The sequence below is a fragment of the Spinacia oleracea genome, chromosome 1, assembly GCF_020520425.1.
Source record: "Spinacia oleracea cultivar Varoflay chromosome 1, BTI_SOV_V1, whole genome shotgun sequence".
NCBI lineage: Eukaryota > Viridiplantae > Streptophyta > Magnoliopsida > Caryophyllales > Amaranthaceae > Spinacia > Spinacia oleracea.
Genome location: NC_079487.1, coordinates 132,557,712 through 132,572,390, shown reverse-complemented (window position 1 = coordinate 132,572,390; position 14,679 = coordinate 132,557,712). Strand labels below are relative to the sequence as shown.

At 36.3% G+C, this 14,679-nt stretch overlaps 1 protein-coding gene across 1 annotated transcript; it reads right to left on the bottom strand.

The window, feature by feature from the left end:
• Nucleotides 1-15: 15 nt before the first annotated feature.
• On the bottom strand, nucleotides 16-7,517 carry LOC130461298 (vacuolar protein-sorting-associated protein 11 homolog). The gene is made up of 5 exons (XM_056829326.1): nucleotides 7,063-7,517; nucleotides 3,719-3,907; nucleotides 3,209-3,529; nucleotides 1,366-3,105; nucleotides 16-542 (listed from the first exon to the last, which is right to left on the bottom strand). The coding sequence occupies exons 1-5, from the start codon at nucleotides 7,282-7,284 to the stop codon at nucleotides 174-176; spliced, it is 2,841 nt and encodes a 946-aa protein (XP_056685304.1). The 5' UTR covers nucleotides 7,285-7,517; the 3' UTR covers nucleotides 16-173.
• Nucleotides 7,518-14,679: the final 7,162 nt, after the last annotated feature.

The following is a 14,679-nucleotide window of genomic DNA, read 5'->3' as shown; positions in this document are numbered from 1 at the left end:
TTCCGATTATATATGTTACTTTAAATTTAGTCATAAGACACTTTTTTCCGATTATATATGTTGGCAAATGTTTGCTAAATAAGAAAAATTAGGCGAGTATTGACGCATGGGCGGGAGGTTGGTAGGGGCGGTCGCCCACCCAAAGATAAAAAAATAAGTAAATACTCAGACCTTCAAAAGCCACCGTTGGTAGAAGTGTTTCCATCGGGTTTTGTCTTGCTAATTATTCCCTTTCCAAAATAGTCGGCAATAACAGAGAATCCATCTTTGGAATCTTTAACTTTCTGAAAGAACTGATCTTGGTCTCTAGAATTCCGTTCCAAACTTCTCTTCATTTCCAGAACAGACATATACTCAGGAGCACACTCAGGACACTCCTTTTCGTTGTCACCAAGGCAACGTAGATGATACGAATGCATGCACATAAAATGAACCGCCGGAAGATCGAGAGTGAAAGTGCATGCAGTACACTTGCTGAGCTGAAATATTCTTGCATTTGTCCTAAGATCCTCGATTTCTTTCCTCATTGCTGTTGTATCCTCCTGCAAAAGCATAATTCCCACCTTATTTTAACTGTTCTTGTAAGGAATATCAATTACAGGTCATATGGAGTATAACACAACTGGTTCAACCATAGATAAAATCAACCTGCTTTCAACATACAAAAAGACTGAAATGCCATTGAGCTTTGAGGAATGAAATTAAGCAACATTTTCTACCTTGAAGCCACCAACTCCATCAACAAATTCTATTTCAAGCGATGCTAGTATGTAATTACAACAAACAATGTCTTTCTAGCGCACAGGAGATGTGCTGTGCATGACATATTTTAGACAAAATAAGTCCAGATAAGTTCAGTTAAGTTCAGATAAGTTAAGTTTAGTTCAGATAAGTCCAGATAAGTTCAGTTAAGTTCAGATAATATAATTTCTGAAAAAATAAGTTTTTTTCAGACTTTTTTACACACAAATAAGTTTATCTCAGACAAAATAAGTTAAGATAATTTTGTTAAGTTCAGATAAGTTTAGATAAGTTCAGTTAAGTTCAGATAAGTTATCTATAATATAACATCAGACAAAATAAGTCGAATAGAACGAAGCCTTAGTATATCCAAAAGACCACAGTTACATACTGATCAAGTAATGCATCGTTAAAATTAAAAGCAGCTTCCTACGGCTACGGATATCATTTGCTTTGGCCTATGCATATCATGTAATCTACGTTCTACGGCAGAAAATACCAGAGAAGGCTACCAAAAAAAAAAAAAACAAGTATGGTGCGACTCACGTCATTGAAATTGGCGGAGAAATTAGAAAATAATTAAACGGATAAACATGAAGGGCTAAAGAACTGGCGAAAGTTTACCTGATACTTATCAACAGCCTGCCTATCCTCTTCAATCAGCTTTGACTCCTGTTCAAGTTTCCGAGCAATATAATCCTTGATTACAGAAAGAGTGAGGCATGGATTTTGTGACAGCGTTTGAAGAACAACAATAGGTGGTAAAATGTCATCCCTCTCAATATATTTCAAGACCTCTTTAACTTCTTTGGAACAATCTTCTCCAAGTTCACCAAAGTACTGTAATACGTCCGCCCAAAGAGTGGGGTCTCCACCCTTACCTGAATCTCCCAGCCTCTTGCAACATGCAATCAATCCCTCATGGTCATGGGCCTGCATATAGCAAGAAATCACCTCCTTGTACAGTTTCATATTCTCATAAACAAACAAAAGCCCTTCTCTAAATGCATTCATTTCACAGAGGATTATAGCAAGATCAACATCATAAAGTGGATTTTCCAGGTCAGATGGCCATGCACTTTTAAGCAAGCGCAGCCCTTTCTCACGTCTTATAGCACGACTTTTCTCATCATCATTCAATGGTAGTTTTCCATTTGATGAAGGTTTTGACACTGCTGATGATATCGTCTCTTTATCATCAAGATCTCCATTGTAGCTATATTGTGACATCGACGGGAAGGTCAAGTCATAGGACAAATACAATTCCAACAGGGTATTGTGAATTTCCACCTGTGCAGATGAGTCATTCACTCTATCAGTGTATTTCTCAAGAAAATCCATTAACGATTTTGGATGATGTACAAAAATGTTGAGGAAATCAACAGGAGATGGCAGCATGGTTAAGGTATCTTTTTTGGCCGGTTTTCCCTCCTCCGTACAGAGCTTCAGAAGTATAAGTATTGTCTCCTTTGGTTTGTGTTCTATAAGAATTTTGCCATATTCTTTAACTGTCACCCCGGCTTGGCTTGGATTAAGGCTTGAAATATACTGTAAGGCTTCATCATATCTACCAAGATCTTCTAACAGAATCTTCAGGTACAACTCATGCCTACCTGCCTTTTTAGCAACATACATTGCATGTTCATGATAATTGGCAGCACGGCAGACTCGTATCACAGTCTCTACATCAAACTTATGTTCCCCACCGTCCTCACTTTTAATAAAATAGTTCAGCTTATCAACATCTTTTAACTTAGTGTAACAGTTCAACAAGAGAGTAGTATGATCTTTTGAAGCGAGCCCCTTTTCATGTAAGTTTTCCAAGTAATTGGTCAGATTGTGGATTCTCTGAGCATCCAGAAATTTCTGTATCACAAATGAAGGTTCAAGGTGACCAATGGTGTGGATGTACTGAGCCATAGCCTCATCATACTCCTGCTTGCTGTATAGGTGATCACCATATTTTCTAAGGACTTCAGCAGTTGCAGCAGCATCAGCTTGCTGAGTTTGAACCAGATTAATAGCTACAGAATAGAGATTCTTCTTAAAAAGCACATCTAACTTGCTTTCCATATCCTTTTCTCCAACACAAACGGCTGATTTATCAGCCATAATGAGAATTATGTTTCCCCATTCACAGAGCACATGTGAGACTTCATTAACCGTAGCACTATGTGCTATTAAACGGTTCTTCAGGTCATAAATATTAAATGTATCTTTGGTACTTCTTTGACCTGCAATTACACACAAAAGATATCCACGGAACCATCCAAGAAATTTCTTCTCTCCTTCAAACGCCCAACAAGGACCGCGTCCATCATCTTCGTAAAAATACACAGCTTCAGGTCGACCAATAATCAGCTCCTGATCACAGTTGAATTTTTGGCACGTGTCATTCATCATTTACATATTATGCATGAGAAAGAAACTTATCTTTCAAATATCAAAGCAATTAACAACAGCATACCGATCGGTCGCTCATTGCAACACTCTTTGTATCACACCCAATTTGATCCAAGGTTTGCCTTTTTGCTGGCTGGTACTGGAGATTGAACAAGCTAACAGAGGATGGAGTCACCGCAAATAGAAGAATGTCCGGACCATCACTTCTGAACCCAAGTCCTGTAACAGCAGCATGACCCGCTGAAGCATTTTCCACCCTAAGGGTAAATCGGGTAATTCGCTCACGAGCAATGTCCCCTTTGATGCAGTAGATGCTTCCATTGTCCAATCCAATGGCTATGAGTAGAATTGGTGGAGTTTCTTCTAGAACTAAGAAGGATGTAATCTGCATGAAGAGACGTGTAAGAATTTATTTGATTGGATTTACAGTGTAAGAATACAGAAAGACAGCCAACGGCAGCATGAAAGTCAATTCAAGCAAGCAACTAAATGATTTAAAAGGGTTAACAGCAACAAAGTAAAGAGGCACCTAGAGGAAGAAGAAACGGAAAAAACTAACTATAACGGACATTACCTTTGCTTCAGGGAATTGGTTAGTGAATATACGTAATATTTGAACACAATCAGGAACTGTTGCGCTCGTGCTTGTACCCTCCTGTCCCTCCATTTGTGTCTTATCCAAGTCAAAAACTTTCAGGCACATAGATGAAGCCTGTGGAGATATCTGTTCATCTTGCCCAATAGTAAGAAGGTAATTGCGTTGCTGTACACACAGAATAGTAAAACATTGATCAGCATGAGCCTCCAAAATAAATCATCATCACCGATAATGGAGTAATGGTCAACATTCAGCAAGTGGAATTAACAACTTTGAATCAATTTAAAGACAAGAATGCACAGAAAAAGTAACATCAAGTCCATTTACTCTAGGTGTGTACAGTACTGGTCATATAAAATAAAGTATAAAATATACATACAACAATGTCAGAGAAAAAAAAAAGGATGCATCTATATTTCGAGTATGTTTGTGGCAACGAGGAAGGGCCGCTGCAGCTCTCTCCCGTGCAGCCAGCCCTTACTGTAGCTGGTACAGACAGGGATGTGCAACAGACACCTGTTGCACCAGTCCGGCCAAGTGAGGTGGTGAAGGAGTCAGCAGTGACGCTAGCAAGACCTCCTGTACGGACAAAGGTGATGTCAGCCAGAGAGGTGAAGAATGATGTTAATGTGAGGACGGATAACACTGTGGTCACGCAAGGTAAACTACGTGTCGTGGTTGTCAAGAAAAATTTCCTTCTGTAAAGTTGCAAGATTTTGTGCTATCAAGCAAAGTCCACTCCCCAAAGCACCTGCTTCTACATCACGGCCTCCATCAGTTACGCCTTATCCTATAGCACATTATGTTAGTTGTGATAAATTATCTGTGAAATACAGGAATTTTATTGCAGCAAATTACAACAGGGATGGAACCAAAATCCTTAAAGAAGCTATGTTGATAAATGATGGTGTTATGCTATGCAAGATGAAATATGTGCCTTGGACATAATTGCAGTAGCATTGAACGGCTGAAGGCACGATCAGTGGTTCTTGGTAATCATCAGATTGAAGGAATTGATTATGACGAGACTTTTGCTCCAGTGGCAAAATTGGTTATTGTCCGTGCATTCCTGGCTATTGGTACATCGAAATTGGGAGCATGGATGTGCATAATGCATTCCCAAATGGGGATCTTGATGAGGAAGTTTATATGAAGCTTCCCCGAGGTTTTATTTCAGACTCTCCAGTAATGGTTTGTCGTTTGAAGAAATCTCTATATTGTTTGAAACATGCACCTTGATGCCGGTTCGCAAAACTGGTTACCGCATTAAAGAGGTATGGAATTTTACAGTCGCATTCTGATTATTACTCTGATTATTCTCTGTTCACATATACCAAGGGTGCAATAAAATTGAGAATACCCTAGTATGTGTTGATGATTTATTATCTTCCTCTGCGATAAAATCATTTAAAGATTATCTTGTTCCTGTTTGCATATGAAAGATCTTGGTGCAGTGAAGTATTACAAAAAAATGAAAAGAAGACCATTTATCACAACCATTTTCCAACAAGACGGTGCCATAACAATTACCTAAAGCCTGCACTGCCAAAGTTTAAAGTTCTGGTCTGTCTCCCAATTGGTTGATAGTTGAAACTAAGGTGACAGATACTCAATAAATCATGTTAGCTAATTTTGAAGCGGAAACAATGCCACGGCAGAAGGCTGTAACCATTTAGTAGAAACATCTCAATTCTCCGTGAGCCAACAAAAGAATTCAAAGGATAATCAAGGGGCATAGATGTTAACAAGAGAAGCTTCCATTCTTCTTGTTTTTTTCCCCTTTACGGGGAAAAGGGGGTGTACGTGATAACACACACCGTTAGACCTCAAGAGTTGAAAGGAGACCAAAGATAAACTCAAAATATTTCTCATTTTCATTTGATCATATAACCAAGTTATAACTTTGTCTAAGTAAAATCAGCCATGGCAGCTATCAACTACTTTACATATAAGAAGTATCAATAAACTCAAAACAATTGTTTGAGTACTTCATAAAGTAAACACTTGGCTTTCTAAAGAAACAAAGTTGAAGTAAAGCACTTTGCCACATTAATTGTGACAAGTAGCAAGATTTGGGAAGATCGTGTAGTGTAGCTAGGATTTGAGAGTCTGTGGGGCTTTTTGCCAAGACAATTACCAGGTCAGATGTTCACGTACTTCTGGAGAGAAAAGAAAAGATAGAAGCAACCCTAAAACGAAAACCACAGCTGCTTGCATGTTTATGAAACGGCATCCTTGATGCAAACATTATCTTTTCAAGGAGATTCAGCATGATATCCATCCAAAAACTCTCTAAGATTCTACTTGATGTTAATTTTGAAACCATACTTATAAGTGACATCTTAAGTTCTAGAAATTCCATCACACTCATCCAGAGCTAGAAAAGGATTGAGCTCGAGTTTAATTCTCCTGACTCATCTCATTATATCAACTTAAACTTTTTATATCAAAATGCCTCACATATGTATTTCAGACTCCATTTCCATTACTTTACAGTCCGCGTACTACGTAATCTTTTACTCCCTCCGTCCCGAAATACTCGCAACGGTTTGACTTTTTGCACTATTCACATAATCACTTTGACCCTATTTTATTTATAGTATATGAAAACAAGTGTTAGCATATAATATATTGTTGGTTTCATCTTAATATGTATTTTCAAAATATTAATATTTTATAAGTTTTTATAATATATAATTAAAGATATTAATAGTCAAAGTTGTGCATTGGCAAGCGTGTCCAGTCAAAACATTGCGAGTATTCCGAGACAGAGGGAGTATTAAGTAAATTGTTTATCATAATAGTTATCCATCCACTTTGGTTCAACCCACCTTTGCCTCGCCCGCAAATTTGTCAATATCCCAAGGCATTGCATTTATTAATACTTGTAGAAATTAGTTCAAGCTACCCATTTACGCTAGACGGGTTTGGCATTGCATTACTAACATAAACAAATATATAGATTTTTGAAACCTAAATAGACCATACCAACAAGTCAAATCATACATCTCAATAGCAATCAAACTCAAAGCTAAAAAGAAATTATTAGCATCTGAATTACTTTTTCAATTAACAATATCCCCAAGACACTGGAATTAAAACTAATAGTAAAAAGAAACCCACATCAAATTCAACCAAAATTCTAGGGCATTGCAATCCCAATTCCCAAAATCAAAAACAACAAAAATTAACAAGTCAATCACATAAAAGATCCAACTCTCTTACTAAAATCAAAGTCAAAGTAAAACCCATATCACAATCACCCCAAATAGGAAAGAGAAATACAGAAAAAAGAGAGATTAACATAGAAAAGATTAAACCTTGAGTTGTTGAAGAAAAAGGACGGAAGAAGAGTGAGCCTGGAAAGCGTAATTGAACTTGAGACCTCGATCAAGGATACTAACATTCCCATCATCACATCCAATTGAAACTTTGCCTCTTCCACTTGAACAACACTTAATTTCCGCTGTAATTTCATCTGGGACCTTGTATTTTCCTCCGTGTTTTTCTTCAAAGAACTCGAACTTCCTCCATTGATACATTGTTAATCGATTGAATTTGAATGAAAATCAAATCAGAAGCTGTAATTGGGTCATGAGAGGGAGGAATTGGTTATGGGTAAATCCCAGACAACCCAGTTTAGATGTTTGCTTTGCAGATTTTTTGCCCAGAGGGGGTAGAGAGAGAGAGCGCGAGCGTGTGATTTGGGAAGATCTGGCACTGTTCGATCCCTTCTCTTGTATTTTTCATGGGGGAAAATCCGAATCACCAAGGGTGTGTTTTTTTCACTATCAAAATACGGCAACTTTTGTGTAAGACCGCCTTACCGGAAAGACCACTTTGGTTGCTTAACTAATTGGTTCAATTTCTTAACTAATTGGTTACATTACTTAATTAATTGATTCAATTGCTTAACTAATTAATTCTTTTGTTTAACTAATTAATTCCTTTGCTTAACTAATTGATTTCGGTGCTTAACTAATTAGTTCAAGTGCTTAACTAATTGGTTCCATTACTTAACTTATATGATATCAAGGTGGTCTTTTGTGAGAGACCGCCTTATAGAAAAGTTTGTAATCAAAATATATTCCGGAGTAAAAATTTAGGATAGGTTCAATCGAGTTTTTTCTGTAACTTATCATCTCCACCATGTAATTAATAATCTATCCGTATTTATTTAAGGGATACATTTGCCTTTTTCCGATTATATTTATTTAAGAGATACACTTATCATTTTTAATAACTTATCCATCGTCACCATCTAATTAAATAATCTATTTACACCCCACCGGCCCACCCCCACCTCCCACTACCTAAAAATCTAAAATGATATGATCCCCAATTGTTTTACTTATTAAAGTATCTACCCAACCCCACTTGTTTTATTACTTTATTTCATTCAATTATTCTTCCTAATACCCGTGTCCGGCCAAGTGTATCTCTTAAATAAATACGGAGGGAATAGTCAATTGTATCATTGTTGCTAATTCAACGTTTAAAAATTCCGTTACTTTTTAAACAAACTAAAGTTTTTCTGTATTATAATCAACTTTATGTTTATTGTTAACCCAACGTTAAAGTAGAAAAATCTTTGGGGGTGTTTGGTTAGGAGAGGTTTGAGGGAAAAAGAGATTTTTGGGGTGAATTAGAGGTTTGACTTTTAGCAAAAGCTAATTGGGAGTGTTTGGTTAAGAGAGGATTGGAAGAGAGTTTTGGGGTGAAAAAGCTAATTTTGAAAAAGCTCAATATAGGAGCTTTTTGCAATTAGAGGTTTGAGAAAGTGGATGAAAATGACTATTTTGTCCTACTATTGCCTATTACTACAACCACTATCAACCTTGGTACCCTTCACATTTTTCTCCTAAAAACATTACTCACATGCACTTTTTTTTCATTTCACCATATTTACTATATTTATTTTTTTTTGTAACAAAATTTTATATTAGTACTTTGAATCAATTGAATTATATTGCAATCATGCTTAGAATTTCATTAGTGATATTTTCTATTTGAAAAATATGTATTATTAAAAAAATAAAATAAAGAATAAATTTTTTAAATATATAAACCGGAACATCGTCCAGAACACACACTGGTTGTAATTTAAATAGGGCCTCTTGGCTTGGTGGCTCATTCATGCAGAAAAAGTAGCTGGTTGCCGACATCCCATCAACGGAATGTAGCGAAGAAGCCACACGTAACATCTTCTTAAAGCCCATATGCATAAATGTACGTCACCTTCCACAAAGTTTAGTGACTTTAGTCCACAATACCACATGTCAGTTGAATAAGTAGATAGCAACAAAATATCCGACCTTCCTTGCGAAAAACATAAAAAACAAAAATCTGACTTTTTCGAGTATTATCCAAAAACTCTATTCATCGATCTAGCAACTCTAGCTATATAATCAAAATTCATAATCAAAATTCGTAATCAAAATTCGTAATCAAAATCATCAAAATCAGCTAGGATTACGATGGGTAGATTTTCAAAATGGACAGCAATTATGATAGCAATTTCAATATGTTTGCTATTATGTTTCAGTCTCAAAGATCCTCCATTGCAAGGTTTTACCAGCCCACGAAGCCATTACTGGGATAAATTAAAGCTCCCGCTTTTTTCGGACCGTTTTTCTCTCTTGTGGCCTTCTTCTCAACATATCCAGTAAGTTCTTTTTCTTTCCCGGGTTTATGATCATAAGTAAATTAAGCTAGAGTAGTATAGATTGGCTATTACTAAGCTCTTTCTTTAAAAAACAAAACAGAATAGCTTAATTAATTAGTGATAGGAAGATCAGAAGACGTTGTATGCAAATTTAATTACATAATTAAGTTGAAACCTGACCTCAAGTTTAAATAATAAAGCTTTTACCACTAAGGTATTCCAAGTTTTGTTTTATCATTGCAAATATATATATATAAGTAAATGTTATTAATGTAGTAACACGGGGCATCAGGGCATCGCCCGGGCTCAAAAACTAGTTATGTTCTAATTAAGATTTTTAATTAGAAGGGACATTTGGTACATGTTTTGAGAAGACCGAAGAGAGATAAGGATTGTGCAATATATCCACAAAGTGGAGGAGAGTTTGTATCACATTAGCTCGTTTATTGCTCAATGAATTTTATTTATTTAGTTTCAAAATCAATTGGCGATAGGTGGAGTAGCTTCTCAGTTTTCAGTAAGGTGCTGATAGATACTTTCTCAAATTTTAATACTCGCAACGTTTTTTATTTCTACACTGTTCATATACTATATTTTGATCATTTTTGGTGATTTGTATATAAGATAAAACATAGTCACGTGGGATCTTGTTAGCTTCGTGTGATATCTATTTTCAAAATATTAACTTTTTACTTAAATAAAATTAAAAATATTAATGATCAAAGTTATGCATTGGCATGCGTGAAAATGACAAACGTTACGAGTAAAATGAATAGAAGAAGAATACAGTTATATACTCCGTATCTCTTCTTTCAAAATTTTTATTTCCTCTTAAAAGTAAAAAACTTAAGTAAAAGTTATGAAAATCTGGATAAAAGCTATTCTTGGAAAAAGAGTTAGAAAAGTATGTCGGAAATAAATTTATTGTATACTCTCTCCGTCCCGGAATACTCACAACGGTTTGACTGGACACGCTTACCAATGCACAACTTTGACCATCAATATCTTCAATTATATATGATAAAAACTTATAAAGTATTAATATTATGAAAATATATATTAAGATGAAGCCAACAATATATTATATTCTAACACTTATTTTCATATACTATAAATAAATAGGGTCAAAGTGAATTATGTGAATAGTGAAAAAAGTTAAACCGTTGCGAGTATTCTGGGACAGAGGGAGTATCTTGTTCGTGTAAAACCCTTTGCTCTTTCTTGTCCGCTGGATAATTGATCAATGTGCAAAATGCAACAGTACTTTGTGACTTTTTGAGTGTCCTTGAGATTTAACACTTTAGGACAGTGGCGGATCTAGAAAAAGTATTTAGTTTGTTCAAAATAAAAATTATACGAAGTAGATGTTAGTGGGTTCAAATAATTAATTTTGTAACAAATTTTGAGAAAATCTTAAAAATTATAAAGAAAATTTCTAAAATTTCACAATATAAGTGGGGTCAATTAACCCCATTATTTGTACATTGCCTCCGCCCCTGCTTTAGGAACCGGACATTTTTAATGTACAAATTCTATTCTTAGCTCCCTCTTGAGTCTTGACTCTTGAGTTGGATATTTATCCAGTTGCTAAAGACCAAATACAAGAGACTAAAGGCGAAACATGGGCTCATATCATTATAAAGCTTTAGTGGGCTAAGCATTAGATAGATAATTGGAGAAGAGTCAAGCTGATCACAACCACATGTCCACATACAAGGTTGTCAAGCCTTTCGTCTTAAACCCATTGGTTATCGAGTAGCACATGCTTACAAGTTGGTCATTATTTTTTGTTATTTTTGGTTTATTTTATGTGAAAATCAATATCATATTTTAATCAGATATATAACATCTACAATGATAAAATAGATACGTAAACTACATACGTAGTATGTAGATAAAAGACATAACTTTTACACGTTGGTCATTATTTCAAAGTTTCCGATATGGGACAAAGAGGTTTCAACAAAACGTACAACTTCTTGAACCGAAAAAGTCTTAACCACTATACAAAGAACATATTGTTCATACTCAAAGAACATGTATCAATTGAACATATAGTTCAAACCCAAATAACATATATTTCAAATATTTCACTTGTACATGTACATTGAAACCATTCTTCATGTTCATCAAATTCTCAAATAATGTTCATCATGGTGCACAATGAGTACTGCACCCGGGTGTATAATCCAAATTGTGTGGTTTTGTGTATTATACGGAGTATGATGTTTAGAGGAAAATGGTGTAGGAAAAACTAACAAAATATTGAGGGGATCATTAACCAATCACTGAGTTTTATGTGTTTACAGTTTTGTAACGCGCCTTAATTTGGTTTTGTGTATAATATGATGTGGTTAGGGGAAATGGTGTTCAAGGAATCCCTAATGAGGGCAATGTAGCACTGGAAAGAGAAAGCAAGGTGATTGAAGCAGCGGAGGAGAGCTTAGAGAAGACTAAAATGATGATCGAGGATTCTGCGAAAACTGTCGCGGATATGGTTGGCGACGCCGTGCACAAGACGAAGGATATAGCGAAGGAGACCTTCTCCAAACCTACATTAGCGTCTCAGCATCAAGATGAGCTTTAATACCCTATCGTACACTTTTATACGCATGTGCGGATAAAATACCCTAGACCTTACTAAGGGTGCTACGTACATACCGACCTAGATGAACGTTACCGAGGGAGCTAATTTGTGCAAGGTGCTGGGTTTTATCGAACTCGGGCCGGTCTTCCTCTTCATACTGGTAGAAAAATGTAAAACTGATTCATTTGAGGTGTTTAAAAAAACGCCCCAAATGTAAACACATTCATTTACGGCCCTCCCATTAGCAGCGAGGCTAAGAACGACGCTAAAGAATGTAAAAGTGACATCTCGATCTAAAGAATATTTCGTTATAAACTATACTTTGAATTATAAAAAGCGTAAATACATAAATTAGATTAGGACGAGACCTTCTCCAAACCTACATTAGCGTCTCAACATCAAGATGAGCTTTAATACCCTATCGTACACTTTTATACGCATGTGCGGATAAAATACCCTAGACCTTACTAAGGGTGCTACGTACATACCGACCTAGATGAACGTTACCGAGGGAGCTAATTTGTGCAAGGTGCTGGGTTTTATCGAACTCGGGCCGGTCTTCCTCTTCATACTGGTAGAAAAATGTAAAACTGATTCATTTGAGGTGTTTAAAAAAACGCCCCAAATGTAAACACATTCATTTACGGCCCTCCCATTAGCAGCGAGGCTAAGAACGACGCTAAAGAATGTAAAAGTGACATCTCGATCTAAAGAATATTTCGTTATAAACTATACTTTGAATTATAAAAAGCGTAAATACATAAATTAGATTAGGACGAGACCTTCTCCAAACCTACATTAGCGTCTCAACATCAAGATGAGCTTTAATACCCTATCGTACACTTTTATACGCATGTGCGGATAAAATACCCTAGACCTTACTAAGGGTGCTACGTACATACCGACCTAGATGAACGTTACCGAGGGAGCTAATTTGTGCAAGGTGCTGGGTTTTATCGAACTCGGGCCGGTCTTCCTCTTCATACTGGTAGAAAAATGTAAAACTGATTCATTTGAGGTGTTTAAAAAAACGCCCCAAATGTAAACACATTCATTTACGGCCCTCCCATTAGCAGCGAGGCTAAGAACGACGCTAAAGAATGTAAAAGTGACATCTCGATCTAAAGAATATTTCGTTATAAACTATACTTTGAATTATAAAAAGCGTAAATACATAAATTAGATTAGGACGAGACCTTCTCCAAACCTACATTAGCGTCTCAACATCAAGATGAGCTTTAATACCCTATCGTACACTTTTATACGCATGTGCGGATAAAATACCCTAGACCTTACTAAGGGTGCTACGTACATACCGACCTAGATGAACGTTACCGAGGGAGCTAATTTGTGCAAGGTGCTGGGTTTTATCGAACTCGGGCCGGTCTTCCTCTTCATACTGGTAGAAAAATGTAAAACTGATTCATTTGAGGTGTTTAAAAAAACGCCCCAAATGTAAACACATTCATTTACGGCCCTCCCATTAGCAGCGAGGCTAAGAACGACGCTAAAGAATGTAAAAGTGACATCTCGATCTAAAGAATATTTCGTTATAAACTATACTTTGAATTATAAAAAGCGTAAATACATAAATTAGATTAGGACGAGACCTTCTCCAAACCTACATTAGCGTCTCAACATCAAGATGAGCTTTAATACCCTATCGTACACTTTTATACGCATGTACGGATAAAATACCCTAGACCTTGCTAAGGGTGCTACATACGGGCCTAGATGAACGTTACCAAAGGAGCTAATTTGTGCAAGGTGCTGGGTTTTAACGAACTCGGGCCGGTCTTCCTCTTCATACCGGTAGAAAAATGTAAAATTGATTCATTTGAGGTGTTAAAAAAAACGTCACAAATGTAAACACATTCATATATTTACGGCCCTCCCGTTAAAAACGAGGCTATGACGTCACTAATGAATGCAAAAGTTATGCCTCTTTTTCTACTAGTATCAATAAGAAGATTCGTAATTTTTGTTGAACATTTTTTATTCGTCTATACAATTACTATCCAGATATAGCTATCCCAATATAATCGATCAGTACAATCCAAATATAGCTATCCAGTCAATTGTTCGGATGGAAAGAACTTGTACGACCACGTAGCTCAGACGGAAAAAACTCAAGCTAGCTAGGCGATGTACACCATGTATGGGTGTCACTGGAACTAAGTTTTAAGGGAGACTCGTTGCCCTAAGTAAGCGAGGATGGAGGGATGTTTAGCGGGTGCGAGATTTTGAGTTGAACCCGCCCCATACTCGTCTCTCCTCCCAGGCCATCCCCTTTCGCTCTGCCCCATCCCCACTCGGCCTGGTTCATAGCGTCAACCTGACCCGAATGTCCTTTCCTATGTGAATTAAAATTTTAAAAAGATCTAAATTAAGTTTAAGATATTTTTTTTGTGTTTGGATTTATTTGTAGGTGATCATAATATAATTTTTTTTCTTTGTTATGGAAGATATTTTTTTCCGATTATATATGTTACTTTAAATTTAGTCATAAGACACTTTTTTCCGATTATATATGTTGGCAAATGTTTGCTAAATAAGAAAAATTAGGCGAGTATTGACGCATGGGCGGGAGGTTGGTAGGGGCGGTCGCCCACCCAAAGATAAAAAAACTAAGCAATATGTATTAACAACAGTAAGTATAAACATAAATTTTCCTACGCTCCAGTG

Bases quoted from the DNA above. Each gene is read 5' to 3' on its own strand.
- LOC130461298 (XM_056829326.1), bottom strand. From the start codon at position 7,284: ATGTATCAATGGAGGAAGTTCGAGTTCTTTGAAGAAAAACACGGAGGA. The intron at 3,908-7,062 runs GTTTAATCTTTT...CTGTGTGTACAG, and splicing joins TTTTTCTTCAACAACTCAAG to CAACGCAATTACCTTCTTAC. The intron at 3,106-3,208 runs GTATGCTGTTGT...AACTGTGATCAG, and splicing joins TTGCAATGAGCGACCGATCG to GAGCTGATTATTGGTCGACC.